We start from the raw sequence: 26,096 nt of genomic DNA, 5'->3' as shown, positions 1-26,096 counted from the left end.
GACTCTGAATAATGTTTAAAACCTTTTAGGAAAACAGGTGAAATGGACCTACTCCAACAGAAAATCGAAGAAAACGTAAAAAAGTCGCAGGAATATTTGAAAATTCAGGCAAAGAAAGAGGAGGCAATTGAAAACTTGTCAGTTGAGTTGCAGAATCTGTATTTATGTATTAATCCCCTTGCTGAATTGGATACGGATCCTTTGGTGACTTTACAGAAGATAAAGACTGATATTAAGAAAATTTTTGACAAAATTGGAGCAGAAGCCGAAGCAAAAGCTGAAGAAGCCGGTTCAGAAAAGGTAAGTTTAAGATCTATTATAACTATTAAATTTTAATCATTATCAATTAAGTTATGAGAAGAAAACCCAAGATATAAAGTTGAAATTGAAGAAATAAGGAAGGAATATTGATAGAAAAAACAAAAAAAAAAACTACAAAACATGAAGACAACAAGAAATAAGACAGCAGGTAGAAAAGAGCAAAAAAGTGACGCGTAAGAGTACAATATTATCGTATTGCAAGAAAATGTGCTAAAACATAAAGGAAAACGGACAAAATAAAGGCAATGGAAACGTTAACACTTTAAAATCTATCGGGACAAAGCTTCAGACTGCTTAGTGGTATAAAAACTTCCCATAATCCTATGCTTACATTTCCTAAGAATACATTAAAAATTTTAGATTTGGCAACAACGCATTCAATCATTTTTTAGTATTGCTGCTGTCTAGAGTGGCCAGATACACGGGTTATCCTATTTTTGGTTAGTTTTTTGACGTTTTCAAATCTTATTTTATTAAGTGTGTAGCTATAAATATACCAACCAGTGGCGGATCTAGACATTTGCCTTGGGAGGGGAACTTCCAACTTGGAATGAGGAAGTTCCAATGAAATACCAACCAAAATACATAAAGGGGGGAATTTCTCTGTTTCCCTCCCGCGTATCCGCCCCTGGTCAGAACAAAAAAGTCAAAATGTAATAAGGCTATGAATATATAAAATACATGCAAATAATAGCAATAAATATGCTGAGTTCTCACCATATCTATCTTTTTTGCTTTACCAGAGGGCGTTTTAATTCCAGTAGATAGTCCATCTAAAAACGCTTTGCAAGAAGAAACTGTTTTTTATCTATCTTTTATTTTCACTTACTTCTTAAATGTTCGTGATTAGTTTACGATATTACGTTGAGAAGAAAGAGATTGTTATTTTTATTATAATTCCCATGTATTGCTAGTACCTACCGTGGATTTTCACGTGTGTGTAATTCCGTCACAAGATGCACGATCCCTACTTTATAATACCTAAACAATTGTAAATTACTAAACTAAACTAAACTCATTTTATAGGAAGGGGTTGCAGTAGTCGATCCAAATGATGAAAAATGGCTTCCTGCACCTTATGCTGGCTTAGTAAGAAGAACACCTTTGCCACAAACTGGTGCTTCTCCTGCACCTCCACCTCCACCAGGTAATAAAACGTTTTACAAATCCTTGTTTTCGTATTAACACTAAAAATTTTTATATTTCATAGGATCAGAGGACGAAGAAGAGGTTCCATCTAGAGGATACTTGAAGAGACAAGCCCAATTAGTGGTAGATGCAAAATCAAGACGCAAGAATGTAAGGTTGCAAGTGCAACGCAGGAATTAAGGCTATTGGCGACTATATAATACATATTCTTATCTACTATTTATATTTTTTCATGTGAGCACGTATTGAAAATAAACATAATAAAATAATTTGTAGAACTATAATATGTTGTAAAAACGAATAAATAAAATCAATGAAATTTTTCAATATATCAATTAAAGCATTTTTTCTATAACCGCAGAATATAACAAAGAAACCATAGGCAACCAGTAAAACAGGTAGGTTTCAGAATTTATTTTACAGGAAAATCTATAGCAACATTACAAAGGTCAAGAAAGTATACGTTAGATGGCGCTATGCAGATTAGTTAAATTATTTTAAACAGGAAATTAAAAAAATGTATATTTTTATTTTAGCGGGTTTAGTTTTTGAAATTACTCTAAAATTTACCGCATGTTATTTTAGCAAATCCGTTAATTTTAACTTAAAGGAACGAATTGAATATTTAACAAGAACGATTAAAAAAGAACGTTATATCAAAACATAAATAATCACAGCAATAGAAATGAACCCAAACAATGGAAACTCCTTTTAAAACAGTAATATCGATTAAACTAAAAAGGATGCACTGCAATCCTTCCTTATTTACAATGGTTTATTTTTCTTCTGCTTGATTGGCTACTGAAGAGATCCATAAAGTTAAGAATACTTATCACTGCGCCTGTGCCGCGGTTCTTGAAGGTTACTATTCATTGCAATGGCCCATCTGATTTTTGGGTATCAACTCCATTTCGATGAACAAATAAACAGTGGGTCGATAGATTTTAATACCACGGAATTTACAACGTTGCCTGATTTTCGACGAAATAAATCAGGAAATATACAAAAGTTACTTTTTGGCCCGGCTGAACATCTGAACGGATTAGAGTTTTCAACAGACTGTTGTGAGGTGAGTAACGATTTATATTATATATTATAGATTTGTAAACCATAAGTATTTAAAAGTTTTTATGTTGACAATCAATTGTAAAAATACGTTAAATACGGTTAAACTAAAGGGTTGTTAACGAATAGCAAATTATGGTATTATACCACAAGGTTGTATATTTTCCCTACTATTGTAATTTATATGTACGGATGTAAAACTGTTGCGAAACTTGTACAGTAAATAAGAAAAGAATAAATATAGAAATATGTGTAGGTATCTTACTTTTACGTAAAATATTAGGTACAATAAATGATAAATATTGAATGGAAAAGACATGTAAATAATGTAATTGGTTGAATGCGTGAGGTCACATAATTAATATGGTAATTAAAGCTCTCCTGTTCTTACATCATGTGGATATCTTAGGAAAAAACACCTACAAAAGGAAAAGACGAAAGATACTACAAAAGGAAGAAATTTCAGAATAAGAAAAACCTGGAATAACTTTTATTTTGGGCACTTTTGAAATACTTAGTGTGATATTTAATCCATTACTAAATCAATTTGATTTATTCGGGATGAAAAGAAATGTTTTTGTATTAAACAGAAATGTTCTACACAAATATCAGCACTCACAAAGAAATTTGCTTATACATGGCAACATTGAGAGTCTGTACCCCAGTTGAAGTTCGCAAACTGGATACTACCTTTCCCAAAAACATCAGTAATTCTTTGTGCTTTGTTTACCTGTCCACCATTTTCTATTTCTGTTATGTACGTTTGGTGACCTGCGAGCTGTGAGTAAAGACATTTGGAGTGATGGATGATCCTGGAAGAATGATGGGTCATACCGGGGGCGGTTTGATGGCTCCACAACCGTATGGGATGACCCCGCAGAACGAAGCTCCCGCTGGAAACGAAAATGAGCCCCGTAAACAGGACATCGGCGAGATTCTACAGCAAATCATGAACATTACCGATCAAAGTTTAGACGAAGCCCAAGCAAGGAAACATACTTTGAATTGCCATCGGATGAAACCAGCGTTATTTTCGGTGTTTATACATTTTATTTATTCTGTTGATTTTGTAGTGTAGTGTAGAATAGTAGTTTTTGACATTTAGTTTCCGCACCTACTGTATTACACAAAAATGCCATCCTTTACGCTTAAAAAAATTGTTGGGCAGATAATTTGATTTCGGCAGTGATGGTTTGTACATTCTTTGATGCACAGCTTCTTAGGATAAAATATAATGTTGGATTTTAAAAATTTTACTTGATGACAGTTGTTAATTTTTTCTGGAGGACATCATGGTTTTGCATGAGATTCTGTCAGTAAATATATAGTTGAGTTTTCTTGCAAATCTACACATGGATGTCAAATAATTTGTCTATTTTATTTTCAAAATAATTTGATTCAAAGTGTAAATGCCAAGCTGAGATATTATTTATTTATAAACATACTTAGAAGAGAGAAATCAAACATTTTTGCACTGGTTTGATGATGAATTCTGATCTCTTTCACTCCTAGTTATTTGGGATGTCTAAAATAATGTGTAAACTGGGGTGTTTAGAGGCCTTGTTTGTATTTTATGTGCCCTCAAATCTGAATTTAGTTATACATTCCAATCTATATTTTGATATCCACCCGTTGATCTCCAAAATAGCTTTTTTAAACAAGTCTCTACAATAATGTTATAGTTCTTTAAACAGGTTCTTGTCTTGAAATCAGCATAGCAACTTGTTCAAGTCAAATTTATCACCTTCTGTCAGTTTTTAGTAAAATGACAAAATTGTACCCATCCAGACATCAGAATCACTGAAAACCTTGTTAGAAAATATAAGGATTTTTGATAAATGTACATCATGAATTAATTGTGTGTAGGGTAGACATTAAATGACTTGTTTGATCTACAGACTTAATGCTACTAGTCTCTTTGTTAGAGAAATCAATTATTACATTAAATGATCTGTTTGATTTACAGGCTTTGTGCTTCTAGTTTTTTTGTTAGAGAAATCTATTGTTACTGAATCTTGATTATCTAGGCTTCTATGTCTTTTATAATAGTATTGCCGCTGGTTTTTTTATTAAATAGGCTATGAATTATACATAAATTTTAACATTTTAGGTCTATTTCACTCTACACTTTCAGTTTTTTTAATGTATTGTTTTTATTAGGTATTGTGTGAAATAAAAGAAAAGACAGTGTTGTCACTAAGAAATACTCAAGAAGAAGAACCACCAGATCCACAACTAATGAGACTAGACAACATGTTGATTGCAGAAGGAGTTGCAGGTCCTGAAAAGGGAGGAGGTGCCGGTGCTGCAGCTTCTGGATCAGCTGCTGCTCAAGCTGGACAACCCGACAATGCTATTGAACACTCAGATTATAGAGCTAAGTTGGCACAAATTAGACAAATTTACCATCAAGTATGTACAACATGTTTTAAGAAGTGTGTATTTCAGTTCATTTAACGACAAGGTGGTTTATAATTTACAAACATGACAAATGTAGTCGTTATATAGATTTTTATTAAATACTGATTGTTTCATATTCTCTCATTAAACTGAGACATTACAAATGTATTTTAAAAAATACAGTTCAGGGAAATATATAAAAAACATGTGAGACCTATGGAATAATCCAGGTATACAAATAGTACATTTTGCCCTTAATCATGTAAATATAATCACAAATTTATATTTTGTTGTCAATAACTTGTTCAAATGAGTTCTATTGATCATTTTTGATAACTTATGTAGTGATATTCAAATATTTTTAATCAATAAATAAAGAAGTTAGTTAAACAGAAAAAATTACTACAGTACTCAATTTTTTTAAGACCAACTGATGAAAATGAAGTTTTAGAAGTTATTTCATCAATAAATGATTCTAAAAGCATGGATCTTTACATTAAAAAACCATTTGTGAATGGACTAAGACTAAGATATCAAATATAGGTCAATTATTCCATGTGGCAGAAAATCCAGAAGCCCTCACAATGGTAATCGTCAATGTCAGATAATTCTGATATGGCATGTGAAGAAGATTTATTCTTACAATATAATATAAACTCGTATTTTTTAAAGAAATTAACATATTATAAGCAATCCAAAGCTTTTGATAGTAATTCACATGACATTCTAATGAAAAAATTGGAAAAATATGGGATATGTGGTATAATTATTGAAATAATTTTTAAACATGGAGTACCACAAGGCCCTGTATTGGGGTACCTTTATTTATATATTATCTAAATGATCTGCCAAATTATACAGATATAACAGGCTGTTTCATTGATGTGAATAGAACATTAGATGAAACATAATAATTATTTTTATGGGAAAAATACAAAGTCAGAAGTATTATAACTGTCATTTTGTAATTTTGAAATCATTTTGAGGATAAATGAACTTATTTACACATTTCCGTATACTGTAAATAATTTTCACATTGATATTAACCTTAAAATTTGTTTGCAGGAATTGGAGAAATACGAACAGGCTTGTAATGAATTTACAACTCATGTAATGAACCTACTTAGAGAACAGAGTCGCACTAGACCAATTACTCCTAAAGAAATAGAAAGGATGGTTCAGATCATTCACAAAAAATTCAGTTCTATTCAAATGCAGCTGAAGCAATCTACTTGTGAGGCTGTCATGATACTTAGGTAAGTTTATTAATAACTGGGTAATGTTTCATGTAGTTAATTGATGTTGTTTCTCTTACAGATCTAGGTTTTTGGATGCCAGAAGAAAGAGACGTAATTTTAGTAAACAAGCATCTGAAATTTTGAACGAATATTTCTATTCACATTTATCCAATCCTTATCCCAGTGAAGAAGCTAAGGAGGAACTTGCCAGGAAGTGTGGAATCACAGTCAGTCAGGTAAGTCAATTATTTATAATTATTTTAGAATATTATCAACAATTTTTTTGTATTTATGATACAGTGGTCTCAAACATTTTACAGACAATCAGTGGTTTTACAGGCTCCATATGAACATTTTTATACAAAACAAGCATTGAGAAAAATATGGAAATTATTTATACAGTTGTCGATTGACAACAAACAAATGGTAACGCAAACAGAATTTATCAGTTAGCAGAAATAATTAACTTAATTAACAATACAATTTGAATATAAAGGAACATAAAAGAACGAAACGGATATAAAGAGTACTAACCCACCTCAGAATATGATAAAACACAAAAGGGTATGCCATAATCCAAAGAGATGGTGGCAGCAATTATAATGATGAGATATGAGATCCAACTTGGCTGCTGAGATTAAATACTTCATTACTATTTTTTTCTACTGCTCTATTCACTTCATCATTTTAGACTACTTAGAAATAGATGGCATTTCTTTTCTGTCTCCTCACAGAGTTCCACAGTACCCATATTTTCTGCTAACAATCTTGTAACGAAAGGTGTTCCTGAATAAAAGTTATCTGCAAATAATATTTAGCCAGCTTTATTTGTTATACAATTAGGTAACTTTAGAACAACTACTTCAGAGCATGCCAGATGTATTGGTTGTACATTTTTATCTTTATAAATACTGACATTGCAAACTGAAGCCTTCAGTTGAACAGAGTTTTTATGGTTTCGCTCTATATTTATGAGTTTTGTTGGATATGGACTCTTCCTCTGAAAGGTGCCATAGACTCATATATAACGAAAATGTTGCCAGGCTTCAGTATTGTTTAAAAATGTTGTATTGGCTTCGTAATTAAATTTTTTATTTTGCATAATCAATTAGTCAATTAGAAGTCTCATTATTTTTAAAATGTAGAAGTTTAGAGAAACTTCAAAAAGCTGTCTTGGCTTAAAAGCTTATATGCATTCAATTTATTATAAAATATATCATCTTTAGACCAATAAAAAATGATTCGTAGTACCTTATTGAGACCTATTATTATTAGTGCCCTTAGTAAGTCTTTTATTTAAGTTTTGTTTCTTTCTGTTCATAAATTTAGACAGGATTTTCTTGAGTGCTATGTACTTAATTGTTGAACAGCATAATTGTTAGTTTTATTAGCAATAATATCCAATATTTTAATTTGTTATGAAATAATTTAGATTTCTAATGGTTTCTTTACCTCATGTGGTTCAATGTATTTTTTTTTCTACAAAATTGTCACCATCTTCATCTTCTTTTAAATTGTACCATTCATCACTACTCTTAGCATTCTGTTCATTCTGTTCAGATGGAATTTGCTTATATGATGTAGAAATCATTTCATCACTATCAATAGAAGAACGTAAATTATGTGATGAAGATTTGGGAAAATAACTCCCATCTAGTGACAAATCTTTGTTGTCAGACATCTTACTGCCAAAGAGTTTGTCAAAATGTTATTTTATCTCCAGTAGTGCACTGATCATCATTAAAATTGTGTATTTTATCTTACAGGTATCAAATTGGTTTGGTAACAAGCGGATCCGCTACAAAAAGAACATCGGCAAGGCACAGGAAGAGGCAAATTTATATGCAGCTAAAAAGGCGGCGGGGGCTTCGCCGTACAGCGGCACGCCGACTCCCATGATGTCGCCGGCGCCGCCGCAAGACTCGATGGGATACTCCATGGGCTCCGCGTACGATCAGAGCTCCGCATACGACGCCAGTAGTTGCGGATACGATCCCATGCACGCTCAAGAACTATCTCCGTAATTATACGATTACCGTATACGGTTCAGGACGTTTTCTGGGACATTCGAAAATAGTAAGAGCTAAAAGTATTGTTTCCATTTCGATAAACGGGTTATATGTGAAAACGCGAGAGCTAAACTGTTAGCTCATAGGTCAAGAACAGTTCAATGTTCCAAAAAACACCCTCAATTGATATTTCGCTCTTTCAAGATACATAAGTATACTAAAGCTTGTATACCAATTTCAATGTATACTACTTTTTGTATTTTGTGCAATGTCTGTGTATTTATCAACTTGTGGCAGCTACCGATTATTTTTTTTTAGGTTACGCACACTTTTCCTACACTTTTGTGTAGTGTTTCTGTTATATACATTTTTATTTTTGAACATACATCCTCTATAACGTTTGTGATGCTTTTTGAAGCAAATGTGACTGCCTATAGCTTTTACAATGTTAGTACATGAACAGTTTGTTAGTATAAAGATTTTTTCCTGGAACCAATTATGGACTTTTTTTGCAGCAACTGTCATTTATCGTTCCTGTAGCACCTTTTATTCGACGAATAACACTCTACTAGTTCCTCGATAGTTAATAATGAATCACACAATGGTTCTACTAATATTTTCATAATGCATATATGTTTGTAAGTTTCCTCTGGACTTCCCCTTACAAATTCAACTTACCCTTTAAAATAACATTAGCGACAAATGTATTGTTAGTAATTCAACTGGAATGAGGAGGTGAGGATACAAATAACGAAAAGGTAATATCAAAATTTGAAAAGTATTTGTCAAATTTTGATATCACCCTTTCCCATGCATGCGTTTTAGCAATTTTATGAATATATTCTAATTTATATTCCCAAAGAACTGGTTTCTCTTCAAAAGCAGTTATAAAATCTTCTGTATTGAAATACTGTGCTAAAAACAAAATGGTATCCGGTGGCCGGCCTGGTGGCGAAGGTGAGACAAACATCGGCGACTAGTGAGCCACAAAAGTAGCCAGACACTACAAGTTGCTCGTCGGTAATCGTTCATTTAAAACAATGCTTCACTGCAACTGAACACCACTGGTGTCCGACTCAAGTCGCTTCGTTTGAAAGGGTAATTAGTGTTTAAGAATTTAGATAGAGTTGTCATTCACTCCAAAAACAAATCGTTCCAGTTCTAGAACCGTTCGTATATATGAAAACTACAAATAAAAAAAGCATAAGGGAGAATATTCTGAACCTACGCTAAGAATCATCACAAACGTTATAGATGACCTTCGAGAAGGTTGTATACAAATGTTTGGTACAAGCATTGCAAATAAAAGTATGCATTATGTTGCAAGTTATTGTTTATTTTTATAAGTTTTTAGTCCTAAACGAAAAATGATTGCTATTGGTTGTCTGTTGAACGGGAATAGCGATTGAATACTTAGGCAGCAATACCACAAGTAAAAATAAATCAACTTAGACAATCTAAAAGGATACAGTATGTTACTGGTGCCGTCGTTCTGAATTTTTTTGAGGTTAGGTCCAAGTGTTGATTTAAAACCATAGACATAATACAAATAGACTGATCACTGCAATACATTACCGTTTCCCCAGTGCGGCAGAGAAAACTGACGCAAAGCAGTTACTGCATCTTTTTCTAATGGGCCGGATTTATCGACCACGTGACCTTCCATTGATCAATTAGGTCACATGATCAAAAAATCGGATCCATTGGAAAGATATGTCAGTTTTCCCTGTCGCACTGAGGGAACGACGCTGTATTGAAATGCTCAGTCTATTTGTATTATATGTCTATGTTCAAAACAAACCAATTGAGATCTAACCTCAAAGATTTCACGACGTGACGTCACCTGTAACGTGTCGTATCGATAAAAAAAAATTGAAATTGCTTAATAAAAAGCTGTATTTATTTTTAAATATTAGGACCGACAGGAGAAATGAAGAATCAATTTACTTTTTTATATGTATACTACTGACTAATAAAAAGTATTTTTGTCTTCCTTCATCCGCTACGAATGCCAGTGATAAATATACGAAATAGACAAATACCGAAGGAAAATCAAAAATTACTTGATATGCTTAAATTGATTTCTTCTCTTCTCTTGCGGTTTTGCAATTCGCATCTGTTTTCGGATGCGTATTTTAAATTGTGTTACAGTATTTAGTGGTCACCCAGTATATTTTTTATGAGGATATTCCTAACGTGGAGTTGGTAATTGGACAGACTAGAAATTTTATGTCGTGAGTTTTTAACAATGATTTACCTTAAGGCAAAAAATCTGTATTTTACATTAGAAAATAAAGGATCTTAAATAAGTTTTCATTTGTTTTGTAGTTTACTTTTATTTCCTTACCCAATAATCGACAAACATATTTTTTGTAAGAAACGTGCGGATTTGGTGAGATTTACTGAAATCGTTTTAGATCTGACAACAGCACCGACTGTGATCAAAGCTTTTGATGTAAAATCTGAATGATATGCATTCTCTACGGATGTTCTGACATTTATTGAAATTGATTTAAATTTGGCAACAGCTCTGACTATGATAAAAGTCTACCAAAGTCACCAAACGAAATGGATGACTTACCCAATCTTTAAAAATATATAAAAAAAAATTGGTAAAAACCATTTTTATTATTGCAAAAGTATTTTATTTTTTATATTTTTGGCATACAGTACGATCGCGTTAATCCGAATGGAATCGGGAAAACGCGTTGTTTGGATGATCGCATCGTTAGGATTACCTATGACTTTTTTATTGGGAGAAGAAAAACTGGAAAAACACAATGAAAATGACTGAACATACTTTACGCATATTAATAAAATATTATATACAAATATATTTAATAAATATGTATTATCTATATAAATTTTAATGGAGAGCAGTAAAAAAACCTGTAATTTTTTTCGTCTTGTGGACGCCAGTCTCGACGTACTGATCAAACGGTCTGTCTCTTATACTCTTCAGCATCCTGATCTCATCGCTGCTGTTAGGGTTGTCTTCTGCCCAACTGATGGCCGTGTTCAGGGCTTTAACAGCTTCAGAAGCAAAGTTTTTGAAACCTGTGGTTCATCATTGACATTCTCCTCTTCCGTTCCTTCATTTTGAAAGGCCCTTACAATTTCTTCATCCGTCAGCATTTTTTGGGTGTAAATTTCTTTGTCACAGCTACCTGATGCTCAGCTGAGCGAGGAGGCTTAAAATGATGTCTTTTTCGTTGGATGAAGAGCCGTCAACAGCCACTAAGTTTGGGCTCAAGTTGTTCCAAGAAAGTTGAATCAAACGTTGTGAAATGGATGACCAACAATTTGCTAAACTGATAACGACATCCTTGAGATTAACTTTCTTCAAAGCTACTACCAGATCCGTTCGATTTTGCTCGTCAGCAAGAATGTTGGAGAGTAAAACTTCTGGTCCATTGCTTGAATCATAGCTGTTGTGTTGGGTGGTAAGAACACGGCAAAAATTTTACCATCTTCACTGCGAATTTCATCAGCTGAGGGATGACCAGGGCAGTTGTTCAGCAGCAATACTGACTCCTGAGGGAGATTCACACGTGCGAGATCAGGACAAACGTCAGGGAGAATTCAGTTTTGAACCAATCCAAGAACAAATCTCTTGCCACCCATGCACTTTTTTCCCTCGATACCATCCGGCAAAACAGACAGATTAACACTGAGATGCCTCAGAAACAAGACCCGACACAGCCACAACGCAAAGGCTACTGGAAACTGCAGAGATGAGTGTACTGAGAAGAATTAAAGGAAATACGCTGAGAGATCGAAAGAGAAGTGAAGACATTACAAGAAAATGTAACGTACAGTGTATAAATGAATGGACACAAAATAGAAAAAAAAGAATGGAATAACTACATAAACAGAATGGGGAAGACCAGTGTCGTCAAAATAACAAGAGATGTCACCAATCGGCAAAAGACGTATCAGACGACCGCGCAAAAGATGGAGTGACAACCTTCCATAGAGGTATTAATCCGCCAATGAACAAGCACAATTACTTATAAAGAGGAAAAAGAAGAAGACCATACGGGAATATCAACAGATTCAAATGCACGAGGCTTGTTAGCCGTCCTCACAACAAGCAAACGAAGTTTGTGAGTCCCTGAAGCATTTGCACAAGGCATCAAGGTGATTCTTTCTTTCATAATTTTTCGACCAGGAGCGTTCTTTTCTTGAGATGACACCAATGTGTCATCTGGTAACATTCGCCAAAATAACCCACTTTCATCTGTATTGTAAATTTGCTCAGGTGTCAAATTGTTTTTAATCACAAGTTCTTCAAATACAGTTCGGTAGAGTTCGATGCCGTCGGCATTACTCAAAAGTTTCTCACCAGTAATTTTGAGATGTCTAACACCATGACGTCGTTTGAAGTTGTCCAACCAACCCTTACATGCGCTAAAAGCTTGGTGGTTTGATGACATTTCACGATAGAAATAACGGTCTTTTTCACACAACATTTCACCACTCACCGGAACATGCGTTCTTAGCTGTTGTAGGAACCACATGAACGACGCACTTTCTACCTTCGGATATTCGGGAAATTTGATGGTTTTCCTCTTCCCTGGACCACTTTCCGTTAGCCTGACGAACTTTTCGATCACTTCTTTGTTCTTCTTAATGTCCGTAATGGTAGATTTGCCAATACCGAACTGTTTTGAAATGAAACTGTAGCTAGTTCCTTGCTATATCAACTTAAGAATTTTGGTCTTTTGTTCGATAGTCAGTCACGTGTTTAAGTGGAGCCATCGATATACGAAAGCACTAACAGAACTAAATAATATGTAGGTGGGCAAGGGCAAGAAAAGTAAAAACTGATATTCGTCATGTTGATTATTTAGAATTTTTATGTGGGTGGGGGGGGGGGGTTTGTTTGGGTACCGAAATTTTTTTTATGGTACCTCCATTTTGAATCCTTAAAATTTGTGAGTAACAGTGTCGGAATAGTGCCTTTGGGGGAGGGGGGTTAACCCCCAAAAGATTCAAAGTCTATATGAAAAAAAATTGTATTGTAAAAGGTTTAAATTCTGCGTTTTTTTAGACATATTTCAAATGCCTCATATTTGTTGCCAAATCTCAAAATTATGTTATAGATTTTGAAGATAAGGCTTGTTTAAATTCAAATATGGTTGTGTGAACTAATCAAAACATTTGTCCTCCCTGTATTCCTACGATCCCTTAATAGTACCGCTGAGGGCTCGGAAATACATATCGCTAAAGACAGAAGAGCACCAGTCGTTGAAAAGAAAAGACGTAACCCGGCAAGTGAACCCATGCACGCATGTTGAATTGGTTTCGTTCGTTGTTTCGTAGTGCAAACCATGGTAAATTAGACCCAGCGGTAAGTTTTACCTAGTTTTGCCTAAACCTATAAATTGTCTTTGATTGTTCATTGCAACCATTTAAATTTTAATAATTATTTGCACCAATGAGTAAAAGTTCATTATTTTCTCGCCAGGAAGTTAGGCAAGTTAGGAGTTATCGAAGGAATAGTTCTGTTAATTTAAGTACTATTAATTCGTAATAGTACATTTGTTTGTTAATCCCCCACAAGGCTCTATCAATGGAAATTCTACTCCGACCGGTCAATGAAAGTGATAAATTTTGTTGATCTCATGAGAATCGTATAAAATGGCAAAAATCTCGCAAATTTTATTTGTAGAATATATTTATAGAAACTGACTTCATTTGCGGCAAAATAAAAAAATTGTATACGAAAGCCGCATCCCTTACCTTTAAAATTCTTTTTGATTTTTGTCAATAGAACACTCTGATCAAAAGATATCGGATTTTTACCGTTAAGTTAATATAAATTTTATTTAAAATTGACTTCGCACGCGCAACTGACATACAATATCGCCGGTCGGTTCAAGCGTTATTTCTGAGAGAACGGTTCATTCTATACAAAAAGTGCTAATAAATATTATCAAAATTATCTCAGCTTTTTTTTTACTGCGTACAGATTCTTGGGAAATCGATGTCTTTCGTTTTAGGTGGAATTAAGAGTGGGGAATCTTTTTGGGGTGCCAAAATTGATATTCTCTGCAAAATTCAGCTTGTTCGTATGATTTTTAGAGGTCAAATCTCTGACGACTGGACAACTATTGTTTTTATTGCGATCTCAATTTTCCAGATTTTTTCTTTCTCTGATATGACATGTCTTCTAACGTTTTGCCAATTTTCAGATGAAACTTTTGATATTGAGTTATTTAGTAGTTGACGAATAGCTTCCTTGAATGTGGTATTGTTTCTCCTAATAAATCGCTTGATTTGAACTTATGAAAATAAGAGTGGAAGATGTAAAATATATCAGCAGAAGTAAACGCATAACCAACGCTTCAAAGACACCTGAAGAATTAGGAATAAATAAATTAAGGAGGACTAATCCACCCCAAAAAATATTACTACATGGCGCTTGACATTGCCATCTTCTAACGGGATTGAACAGCTTGATGATGATGATGAATTTCTTTCTTGTCATTATTTAGCTTTCGTCCGACAACTTTAAGCCACTATTTTATTTTGATGTTAATATATTTCAAGTTATAATTAAAATCTACAATTAAAAGTTTTTCTATTATGAAATGTTTGCCTGTGAAGCAAAATAAAATGAAGGTCATCAGACCCTCCTAGCCTACGCCTATGCTCGCTAAGGAATGTAATGTACTGCTTGAATCACCTCTCCGTATTGCCCACCGCGGAGCCAAGACCGTGAAAGTCTACCTAAATGTACTGTTAACTCATTAAATAGTATTTTCACAGACCCGCGCTGATTCGCTTCACATACCCGCATGTTCTTACCAACTTTCTTCAAACCATGTCCGACACTGCAGGTATTTATGAAAAACAATCGTTTTCTGTGCATTATTTTTCTTTACATCACATCTTTTGTAGTTACTAGAGAAGATATTCCATTGAAAAAAGGTAAAACCAACAGGAAGTGGTATACCTGTGGCGACGAGGATTGTATCAGCGGATCAAAATATGTAAATATTGCGTTCGGGACTCTTACAGTCATTATCACGTTAGCTTTAATTATTCAAATTAATTACGGCGATTACCAGGTAAGTACACAATTAGTATTAAGGATTTTATAATTATTTAATAAGTTTCTTACAAGTTTCAAGATCAAATCTATTAACTAACAAGTGCGAAATACTTTTATATTATTTCCGAACGTCTCTTTATAAATTTAACTATTTTTTTATGCCTTTCCTCTCCTATTTCTTCCCGGGACTTCTCCCTGATCTATATTCCCGTACAGAGCAATTATTTTTCGTTTCTACCGTATCTTAAGCATCTTACTGATCCTCTATCATCTTTATATTATACACATAAAGTTATTTTCATCTGCTGCATTCTTGATTTGTTCGTTATTTAAATTTCTTAAATTTTATGTTTTTTTTTTAAATATCTTTATTTCTCTCGCGTCTCGTAGTTTGTCTTAGTTAATTTTTACAAACACTTTAAACAATTAACGATTTTGCCTTATTTTTCTGTTTTTTTGGGCAACAAATTAATTTAAAAAAATTATAATACGCCATATTATTTTTCTATCTCTTAACATATAAAATATTTATTATTTTAGTATCAATATATATATATATATATATATATATATATATATATATATATATATATATATAGGGTAGAGTGAGGTTAACTGGACATCTTTTGAAAAAAAAAATTATATTTACTTAGTGTCTGGTTAAAAATAAGCCAATATTTATCCTGTGTTTCGTTGTTATTTGACTAACCATTTAATACTGTTTTTGAAGTTTAATAAATATCTAAAGGAATAAGGGGATGATTTTCGTAATAATCTGCAATTTTGACCAGTTAACCTACCTAGTAGGTTAACTGAAACATGGAAGCGGGCTAACTGAACAGTATGATATACCAAAAAAAAATGAGTAAAGAAAATAGGGAATTTTCTTAACAACTCTTTATTGAACTAATATAAAGTAAAGTCAAATTCATTAAAGTCTATGTTAAAACAAATCATTTTAGCAAACCTGGCACTGCTACTTTTTATCGGCAGAGGCAGTTTGTAAATAATATCATCAATAGGAACAAAACCGGGGTCGCCTTCTAAGAAATATCGTGTTTGGTTATGGCGTTCCATAAAACTAACATCATAGCCGTTTAACAAATTGTCATCAATGTGAGCCACATAATGCCTACAGGTTGCATTAGTCTTGCCATAAACTTTTGCAATAGCATAGTCCCCTTTTGAAACTTTGGGTGGATTGGATTCTACATTGTCAAAATCTTCTGGTGAATCGAAACTTTCTTGGTAACTAACACTTTCGTTACTGGAAGATGTGCTTTCTCTAAATACACGTTTTTTTACAACTTGTGTCTTAGTTTGATTTATTTTTATTTTTTTATTGACCTTTTCTTCTCGAATCCTAGCTTCTTTTTCTAAATTTTCTTTGACAGGTGTGTCCGTTAGTATTAAAGATTTGCGTTTTTTACGTCTAACTTTAGATTTGCGTTGCTTGGCTTTTGGGTGAGGGCGAATCTGTTCGGGAGTTATAATTGTTGACATTGGGGTTTGACAAAGTGGCCTCTTTAATGTTAATCCCGACTGAGACTGTTGAGATTTCGTTTCTGCATCCACTGGATGTTCTTGAATTTGATGAAGACGAACATTTTTTTCAATAATTATCGGAGATATTTGAATTTGTAATGTTTGAGAGTTTTCTTCTGATGTTCCTATTTGACCACTGTTGGACGAAGTCTGTTGTCCGTTCTCTGGATTTGTCCTATCTGTTACATATGATGACAAATAGTCATCATCAGAAAATATTTGATCATTAAACGGCTCTATGCCAGTAGCTCTAAATCCACTGCATATATTTTTTGGTGTGAAAGCTTGAAGGAAAGCTTCTCCTGCTAGATTTGCAACATCATAAATGGTGATAGTCTTGCCCGAATTATTCACCATCCACCTGTCACAAGCGGCACCATAAAATTTTTTTAACGAGGCAAACACAGCCACATCTAGCTGCTGCAGCTTGTGACTGCAGTGAGGAGGTAACGTTAAAAGGATTATTCCATTTTCCTTCGCAAAATCTAGTGCCGTTATGCTTAAGTGACTTTCATGATTGTCGATAATGATTAGTTCTGGGTGTTCCTTTGACGGTCTTTCATGTTGAGCAAAATGTTGCAAAACAGGCAAAAAGAGTTCACTTCTCATCCACCCAGATGGTGTTGCGGCACCTTTGCTTCCAGTAGGGGCTCCGTGAAGCATGTTATCCTTAAAATGCACGCGTGGAAATATAAAGTAGGGTGGCACATACCTTCCAGTGGCGCCAATAATTGCCACCAAGGTAACAAGGACCCCTCTTTCGGCAGAAGTCATTTGCCCCACGCTTCTTTTGCCTGTTGCAGCCAATACTTTTGGTGGTTTGTGCACCGTCGTTACACCTGTCTCATCTAGATTATAGACATCATTGGCATGTAACTTATATCTATTTTTAAGCTCTCTCAGATTTTTGAAAAATGCTTGTACATTTTCTTTATTAAAGCTGGTCGCCCTACTAAGGCTAGTTTGTTCAGGGGTTCTTAATGATAATCTGTGTCTTCCCATAAAATTAAACATTAACTCCCTTCCTGCCATTCCATCCCGAATCCAACTCTCCTTTATAGTTTTGTTGTTAGCTACAGCAAATTCATATGCCAACCTTCGACCTTGTTTGGCTGACAATCCATAATGAATGTTGCAAGCTTCTTGTAAATATTTTTTAAGAAGCAGTTCTTCGTCTTGAGAAAATACCATTAGGTGTTCATTACTTGGGCGAAAATTAACCGTCCCCAAATCATGGTCGCGGCACTTGTCTACATAACGTTTTAGTGTAATTCTCGGAAGACCAAACTGGATAGCTACGTTTCTTACCGAACGACTATTTTCTAAGACTTCTTTGCAAGCCTGTTTTAATGTTTCACTGCAGGACCTATTGTTTGTCGTTCGTATTCTTTTCCTTGGCATTTTCTGAAACAAAAAAAAATTATAAAGTAATAATAAATAGAAACCAGTAAAAATATTAAGACAAGGCGCTTAAATGATATTTGCTGAGCCAATTTGTTTATTGTTGACTTGGAACCAATACATTTAGACGTGACGCCCACATGAATGATTTACAATTAAATGTATTATTGCAGGTGACCCATAAACCAATTTTAAAAGCAGTTTATCTGCGTACCGCCTTATAGTAGGTTAACTGGACATATGTTCATCTAACCTCACACGGTGAGTGTTCAATTAACCCAACTAGGTAATAAAAATTATAAATAATAATAATTCTAAGAACAACGCCAAATATACTAACTTCAAATAGTGGAATAGATGGCTCATACTTACCTCAAAAACTGTGTACAAAATAACTGGCTAAATTATATTTTAATCTGCTTAAAAATAAGAATTTTCACAGAGCGAAAAATTTACTTGCATCCAATAAAAACCATGTTGACTTCACTGACAATTCCCTGTAGGTTATATAGAAATCTTTAGTGGCCACAAGTAGTGGCTGTTAGAGTTTGCTTTAAACTACATGTGCACGGCTCTGATTCTCTCTAACAGATGGCAGGTACGTTGAAGTGTTCAGTTAACCTACCTGTTCAGTTAACCTCACTCTACCCTATATATATATATATATATATATAAAATATATATAAAATATATAAAACGATATTATCATATCGTTTTTGTTCACGGCCGCCAAAGCAGGTGGCGCCTTTGTAGCTAACTACTGTTGTAGTGAAGTTTTGGGAGACATTCGTTGGACTTTCCGAGTTTGAATTTGTATCAGCCCAAAGTGTCTGATGAGGCTGGGCTAGGCCGAAATGATCATAACACTTTATTGATACCGATTCGAGCACGGGAAGTTTAACGAATTTGTCCTCCTAGGCCATATATTTGGCCATTTAATTTAATAAAGCGATAGCGGCTTTCGCTAAAAGATTATATCTTTTACATATATATATATATATATATATATATATATATATATATATATATATATAAATATCTTTTATATTATTCTTCTTACTTCTTTTGGTATCATAACTCTGGGTGGGTCTTTCCTTGTCTGGTTATGTTCTTCCACTCAGACTTCTCTTGTGTCCTTCTCCTTCGTTGTCTTACATTCATAGTTTTTAGGTATTTCCCACTGGAAATCATCATCATCAGTAGCTCGACAACTCTTTCTGGGGGTCTTGGCTTGTTCTAGGATTTTCCGCCATTCTGTTCTGTTCCTTGCTTTGTTTTTCCAGTTGGTAATCTTAAGTGTTTTCAGATCTTGTTCCACTTGTTCCATGTATCTAAGTTTGGGTCTTCCCTTTGACCTTCTCCCTGCTGGAGTTTGCCTCATTATATGTTTTGGTGTTTCAGTCTTCAACATCCGTTCAACATGGTCCATCCAGCTCAGACGTCCGATCTTTATGGATGTTATGACCTCGGGTTCATTGTTTGCTGTGTATAGTTGTTGTCGTTTTCTTTCGGCCCCTTAAATATGTGTCTAAGGATTTTTCGTTCAAACGTACCTAATAGGTTCTTATCGCTTTTCGACAGTGTCCATGTCTCTGATCCATATACAAGGACCGGTTTTATCAGGGTCTTGTATATTTTGCATTTGGTTTTTATTGTGATGTTGTTAGATCTTAGATGTTTAATTAGTCCATTATATGTTTTATTAGCGATATGTATTCTTCTCTTAACCTCTTCACTGACATTATTATCTGCGGTAACTAGTGAACCTAGATATGTAAAATTTTTCACGCTTTCGATGTTATAGTCTCCTATTGTCAGATTCTGTAGGTTTCTTTGGCCTGTCGATTTGCTGGCCTTCATGTATTTGGTTTTTATTTCGTTAATGTTTAGGCCACTGTTTTGTGCCGCTCTTTCTATCGCATTAAATGCTCCTATCATCTCTCTTTCTCTTCTAGCTATGATATCAACATCATCTGCAAATGCCAATATTTGTACACTTTTTGTTATTATTGTTCCTCTGGTGTTAACTTTTGACTCTCTAATTATTTTCTCTAATGTGATGTTGAATGGAATACATGATAGGGCATCTCCCTGTCGTAGGCCCGTTCTCACATGGACTCTATGTTAGTGCGTTTTGAATTCGAATTTTCCTTTGTACTTTAAGTGTTTCTTTTACTATATCAATGAGTTGAGTTGGAATATTAAACTCTTTCAGTGCATGGATCAAAAATTCTCGATGGATGCTATCATAGGCACTCTCAAAATCAATGAAAAGATGATGTGTGTCTATATTAAATTCACTAGTCTTTTCCAAGATTTGCCTCAAGACGAAGATCTGATCTATTGTGGACTTCTGCCTGCAGAAACCACATTGATATCCCCCAACTATTTGTTCCGCATATGGTCTCAATCGGTCATACACAATATTTGACAGTATTTTATATGCCACAGTTAGTAGCGTTTATATGCCCGGTAGTTTTTAGATTAGAGCTGATCTCCCCTTTTATGTAGTGGGATAATTACTCCGGTATTCCAGTCTTGTGGCAGTTGTTTATTATTCCATATGTTCACTATTAGTTCGTGTATCGCATTCAATAGGGAGTCTCCGTCTTCCTTTATTAATTCTGCGCTAATGTTGTCTAATCTAGGTGACTTGTTGTTTTTCAGTCTGGTAACTGCTTCTTGCATTTTAGCTACTGAAGGGGGGGGGGGGGTTGTTTCTCTGGTATCCGTTTGATTTAGTAATTCCATAGTAATAATTCCATCATATTTTGGATCTTTGTTTTTTTCAAACTTTTCTTTGAAGAATTCTGTCCATCTTTGTAGTATTTCACTCTGTTGAGTTACTATATCTCCTTCTTTGCTTTTCTCTCCTGCAGTGCTAATATTTCAATTCCATATTTCCAAGTTCTTCTGCCAAACAAATCATAGATCCTGAATTTAAGAGGTTCGCACATTTCAGATTGTAGTTTAATATAACAAACCAGGTGATTATAAAGAGTTTCTTTCTGCTTTAACATTAATTTATATTGATAAATAGACTTTTTGCAATATTACTCTTTACTATTATATTATAATACGATATTGATTGATGAAATGAACACAGTTTTCCAGAAGTATTATAATACTATAATGTCTATAAATATTTATTTTTTAAACAGAGTTCTTGCATGACCTGTTAATTTGTGCGGCACGTTTTGGTTTATGTTTATTTATTGACTTTAATAAATAAATAAGTTATCGGCTTTTTGTTTCTATATATAAGTACTACAACAATAAATAGTATAATTAACTCCTTTACTAAATCATGTACCCTATACAAGGACGAATGCATAAAGCATTTACCGTAAACAAAATATTCCCGTACTTGTTATTCGTAAAATACTTTTTCGTATTTTATTGGAAAATTATGAAAATTTTGAAATTGTCACAATTTAAATTCTCATTTCCAGGGCTTATAAAAAAATCAAATTATATAAAATACTAGATTGCCATTATCAGAAGGTTGTGGATTAGTTTGGTAACTTGTTCTTTTTTATGTGGTTACATGTTACCTAGATATAGATTGATAATATGTACTGCATAGAGTTGTCAGGTATGTATGAGAAAATGACAAAAAAAAATATTGATGAGCAGAATCAGGCTGGAAACCTTGGATGATCTAAAGGTCCTAGAAGACTGGGAATTGGACATTTTGTTGCCTATCCTAACGAAGATCTTTCTTTAATTCAATTTACTTAATTCAATCGAAGATTAGTTCAATTGAGCTATTCAGGCACGTAACCAACAAAATTATAATTGCCAAAATGATTTCCAGTCTCCGATGGAAGCGGAACTTGAAGAAGACGAAAAAGATAGTATTACATCTATGCTATGCAATGACGTCTTGCCTTGCATGACATATGTCTTGCACAGCCTGATTTGTTTGCATCTCGAATCTCGAGAAAGAAAATTGTTCATGATTTTTTTGTGGAAAACATACTACCAATCGACGACAGCATAATCAACAGAATGAAAGATGATGAGGACCTACCAGCTTTCTCAAAAACCACATTTCATAGGCTACTAAATGACATGGGTTGTTAATATGTTAAAAGAGGTCGAGAAGAAAAGTAAATTACTCAATCGTGAGTCTAAGCTTAGAATCTACAAAACAGTAATTAGACCAGTGGTCACATATGGATGTGAAACGTGGACCCTCTCAACCACTGATGAAAATCAACTGAGAATATTTGAGCGCTAAATACTACGGAAGATATTTGGACCGCATATGCAGCGATGGTTTGTGGAGAATTAAAATGAATCACGAGCTGGATGAACTAATGCAGAGCGCAGATATTGTTAGATTTCTAAAGTCACAAAGACTAAACTGGTTTGGTCACCTAGAAAGAATGCCAGATAATCGAGCTGTAAAAGTAGTCCAGAGCTGGAAGCCCCAAGAACAAAGAACAAGAATTAGGCATATAGCCCCTAATTTATCCACCATGTATTATTCTGCCTAGTAGAATCTGCTACTACTTGAGAATACTTTCAGGCTCTATGAAAGGACAAAAAACTAAACTACAAAGATGTTTAATCGATATTTTTTGTAGGTACACATTTAAAATCATATTGTGGAGCTTTTCCGCTCCGTACATGAATTACTCTATTAAGATTTGTAATTTTTAACATTTTTTAAATTTATAGGTTGTTCCACATGGTAGTGTAGCATCGGATAGCTTTGAATGTTCTAAGATAGGAACATCAACACTGATAAATGATGGAAATGCCATTGACGCAGCAATAGCCACTGCATTTTGTTTGTCCGTCACTACTCCTCATCTTACTGGTTTGGACGCGTAAGTAAAAGCTGATATTAAAATCATCTCACCCTCAAAACGTGTTGAAATACTTTAATATATTTTTGATACCCCCTGTTTATTTAGTTTATTTGGCTAGCCATGTGAAGGCTTTTGTAGTTTAGAGGGTTTCATATATATATACAAGGATTTCCACAGTTTTCACTGTATTCCTTCACTCAACCGTTTTCTCCAATTTTTCCTGTTTAGCCAGTCCCCTTCCTATAGGTTTCTTCTACTCATTGCTTCGTCCACCTCATCTCTGAAAGATCTTCGGGGTCTGCCTCTCTTTCTTCTTCCTATCGGGCTCCACTCTGTTATTCTATTTATCCACCGATTTTGGTCTGCTCTTCTGACATGTCCGTACCAGGTTAACCTCTTCTGTTCGATGTAGTCTATTATGTCGGAGTTCATGCCCATTCTCCTCTTAATCTCCATGTTATTTATCCTATCTCTTCTTGTTACTCTGCAGCTTCTCCTTAGAAATTCCATCTCTGTTGCTCTTATTTTGTTTTTGGTTTTCTTATTTATTGTCCAATTTTCACACCCATAAGTGAGGATACTTCTTGTCATGGTATTATATATTTTTTTCTTTGTTTTCATGCTGATGTTCTTATCCCATAGTACCGGGTTCAATTTTCGTATGCAGTCTCTTGTTTGTCCTAGTCTATTTTTTATATCTTCCTCCGTTGTTCCTTTGTTTGATATTATGAAACCTAAATACTTATACTTGTCTGTTCCTTTGATTTGTTTACCTTCGTCTATTTCCAGCTGTTTTATTTCTGTATTCTCCGTTGTTAGGTATTCAGTTTTCTTTAGGTTTATTTCCATCCCATTCTTTGTATATTCCTGCTTTAATATATTTTTGATACCCCCTGTTTATTTAGTTTATTTGGCTAGCCATGTGAAGGCTTTTGTAGTTTAGAGGGTTTCAACCCAGAGAAATTAAGGCACTCGGTTTAGCAGGGAGACATGTAGTTCCTTGTCATCGAATGCCATAGTCTGTGGACTAGTGCGCATTTCGATGCGCATCGCCCCGCCTCGAATTTTCCCATTGGCTCTTGACCTGGAAATCCCTATTTATCGCTCGAACAGCGCATATAAATATTGGCGATTTTCAGGTCAGCCAGGTCAGTCCCTCACGGGCTCTCCGAGAGCTTAGTGCTCTCGGGGCTCTGCTTCCTGCATTTATTTTCCATACTCTGTGGCTGAGAATTGTTTCAACTTAACTTGGTGTTTTATTTCGACGAAAAAATTGTCATGTAAGAAATATCTTGCCTTTTTCAAGGCAAGACACCGAAGATAAATATTTTCCAAGTCCATAACCCGAAAATGGACTTAAGTAGGGGAGCTCTCGACAGTATATTCGAAGCCCTCTACAGAGCACCCGGAGACAACAGAAGGTGGTTAGACCCTTAATTGTTCCCCCGAGGTGACATCCTCAAGTATTAAATTTTATCCAATGTCATAACCCTAGAGTCAACATATAATTTAATTTTGGAAAGATGTAAACCCATATATGGATGTCATAGCCACAAATTCATTGTTAGCTTCAACTACATAAGGCACTGAAGATGATCTGATTAGATCGAAAACGTTATGCTACTCTATAAATTTTGACGACACTTGTAAAAGTTTTAACTATATGTTTTTATATACCTAAATACAATGGTGAAGTGTTTTAACTTCTGTATGTTTTTTTAAACGATGGTATACAGTCAACTACTGGGATTTTCCCATTAATTTTTATCTTTTATTTAGTCCAATTCAGATGTCCAAATCGATCGGCTATTTCGGGTTTTGTTTTGGATTGGTGATTTATTCGGCTGGGGCTTAACTTAACGTTTTAGCAATGCCTGATCATTATTATTTTTTTTTTTAGTGAAGGTCAGATACTGGTTTACAATCACAGAAAGAAAAATCCGCCGGTAGTAATAAATTTCTCGCATAAATTGCTTCAATCCAATGAGCTGCCAACGAGTGTTTTGGGATTAGCTTATGTACATAGAAAATTTGGAAAGCTGCCGTGGACAAATCTGGTACTTCCTGCAGCCCACTTAGCCAGGTAATATTTTGATTCAATACAAATAAAAAAAAACACGGCCCTAGAGCGGTAGATGATTTATTAGATCGCAGAAAAACTGGTAGTGACAAATACGATGTCGATGTGAAAAGTTCTGAAAATATAAATAGAGACAAGAGTTGTTTTTATTAAAAACAAATTTTCCAATTGGTAAAATGTATTTTAAATGACAGTATTATCAAAGAATATAGACGCTTATAGAAGAGCAGTTCAAATGGGCGATTTGGGCCCTGATTCTATTTCATTTCGATGTCGAAATTTAAAAGCGACTATACCATGACAGTCGCAATCACTAGCGATTCTCATTCATTTCGATTGTAGTTAAAACTGGGGATATTTACTTTATCATTTTGACACTGCTGAAAATTTGGGTTGGCCCTGTTGTTTATTGGCTGCACTACGCTTGTTGAATGTTTGTTTTGTTTACGTTACGTGAACGTCTTTTTTTTCTTGTTTGAGTTGTTAAATCATAAATATTGGCCATTCTCAATTATATTTTGAATTGAAAGAAAAGATGGCAAGAAAAAAAAGGCGATGTGGGAGATCCTTAAGTTATAACCACTAAGATTTGACTTAGTGGTTATATTCTAATATATTTTTAAATTTACTGCAGCTTAGTAATACTAACCCTAAACATTTTGGGTATCCTAGAGGCATAAACACCTTCTTCCAAATATGGTTCTAATACCCTTATTAAATAATTTGCAGCTTGTTTATTAATCCGGAATTGCTGCCTAAATTGAGCATCACTTAGTGAAAAAGAATTTTGAGTATCCCGTAACATTCTTCTTATCCTCCGTTATGAACGTCGGATATCTAACCTCTCTAATTCCTCCAAAACTAGCAAATGTCCGTAAAACACAGCCATATTGATACTTTTTGCCTCAGTTTTCCTTGCAAGGATCAAAACACCGCCTACTTAAACTGAACCTAAGTTCACTTCTCCCAGTCCAGTCAGTCATGTCAGATTAATTTCGACTCGAAATG

The 26,096-nt window shown here is 34.3% G+C and overlaps 3 protein-coding genes across 3 annotated transcripts in view; all 3 read left to right on the top strand.

Moving 5' to 3' along the window:
- Positions 1 to 1,707, top strand: part of CCDC151 (Coiled-coil domain containing protein 151) — a 33,290-nt gene extending 31,583 nt beyond the window's left edge. Inside the window, exons 8-10 of the mRNA XM_072528652.1 lie at positions 30 to 300; positions 1,348 to 1,468; positions 1,532 to 1,707. Of these exons, the coding sequence (XP_072384753.1) occupies positions 30 to 300; positions 1,348 to 1,468; positions 1,532 to 1,650 (511 nt within the window). The 3' untranslated portion in view covers positions 1,651 to 1,707. The remainder of the gene's footprint in view (positions 1 to 29; positions 301 to 1,347; positions 1,469 to 1,531) is intronic.
- A 1,509-nt stretch (positions 1,708 to 3,216) lies between these two features.
- On the top strand, positions 3,217 to 10,493 carry exd (PBX homeobox extradenticle). The gene is made up of 5 exons (XM_072530755.1): positions 3,217 to 3,571; positions 4,696 to 4,947; positions 6,001 to 6,191; positions 6,253 to 6,409; positions 7,940 to 10,493. Exons 1-5 carry the CDS (start codon positions 3,338 to 3,340, stop codon positions 8,195 to 8,197), a joined length of 1,092 nt encoding a protein of 363 aa, XP_072386856.1. The 5' UTR covers positions 3,217 to 3,337; the 3' UTR covers positions 8,198 to 10,493.
- Positions 10,494 to 14,886: 4,393 nt separating this feature from the next.
- Positions 14,887 to 26,096, top strand: part of LOC140440319 (glutathione hydrolase 7-like) — a 34,556-nt gene continuing 23,346 nt past the window's right edge. The window contains exons 1-4 of the mRNA XM_072530753.1: positions 14,887 to 15,027; positions 15,089 to 15,258; positions 22,875 to 23,026; positions 24,909 to 25,091. Of these exons, the coding sequence (XP_072386854.1) occupies positions 15,012 to 15,027; positions 15,089 to 15,258; positions 22,875 to 23,026; positions 24,909 to 25,091 (521 nt within the window). The 5' untranslated portion in view covers positions 14,887 to 15,011. The remainder of the gene's footprint in view (positions 15,028 to 15,088; positions 15,259 to 22,874; positions 23,027 to 24,908; positions 25,092 to 26,096) is intronic.

This window comes from Diabrotica undecimpunctata, chromosome 4 (genome assembly GCF_040954645.1).
Source record: "Diabrotica undecimpunctata isolate CICGRU chromosome 4, icDiaUnde3, whole genome shotgun sequence".
In the NCBI taxonomy this organism is placed as follows: Eukaryota; Metazoa; Arthropoda; class Insecta; order Coleoptera; family Chrysomelidae; genus Diabrotica; species Diabrotica undecimpunctata.
The sequence above is the reverse complement of the archived record's forward strand: the minus strand, read 5'-3'. Positions and strand labels throughout refer to the sequence as shown.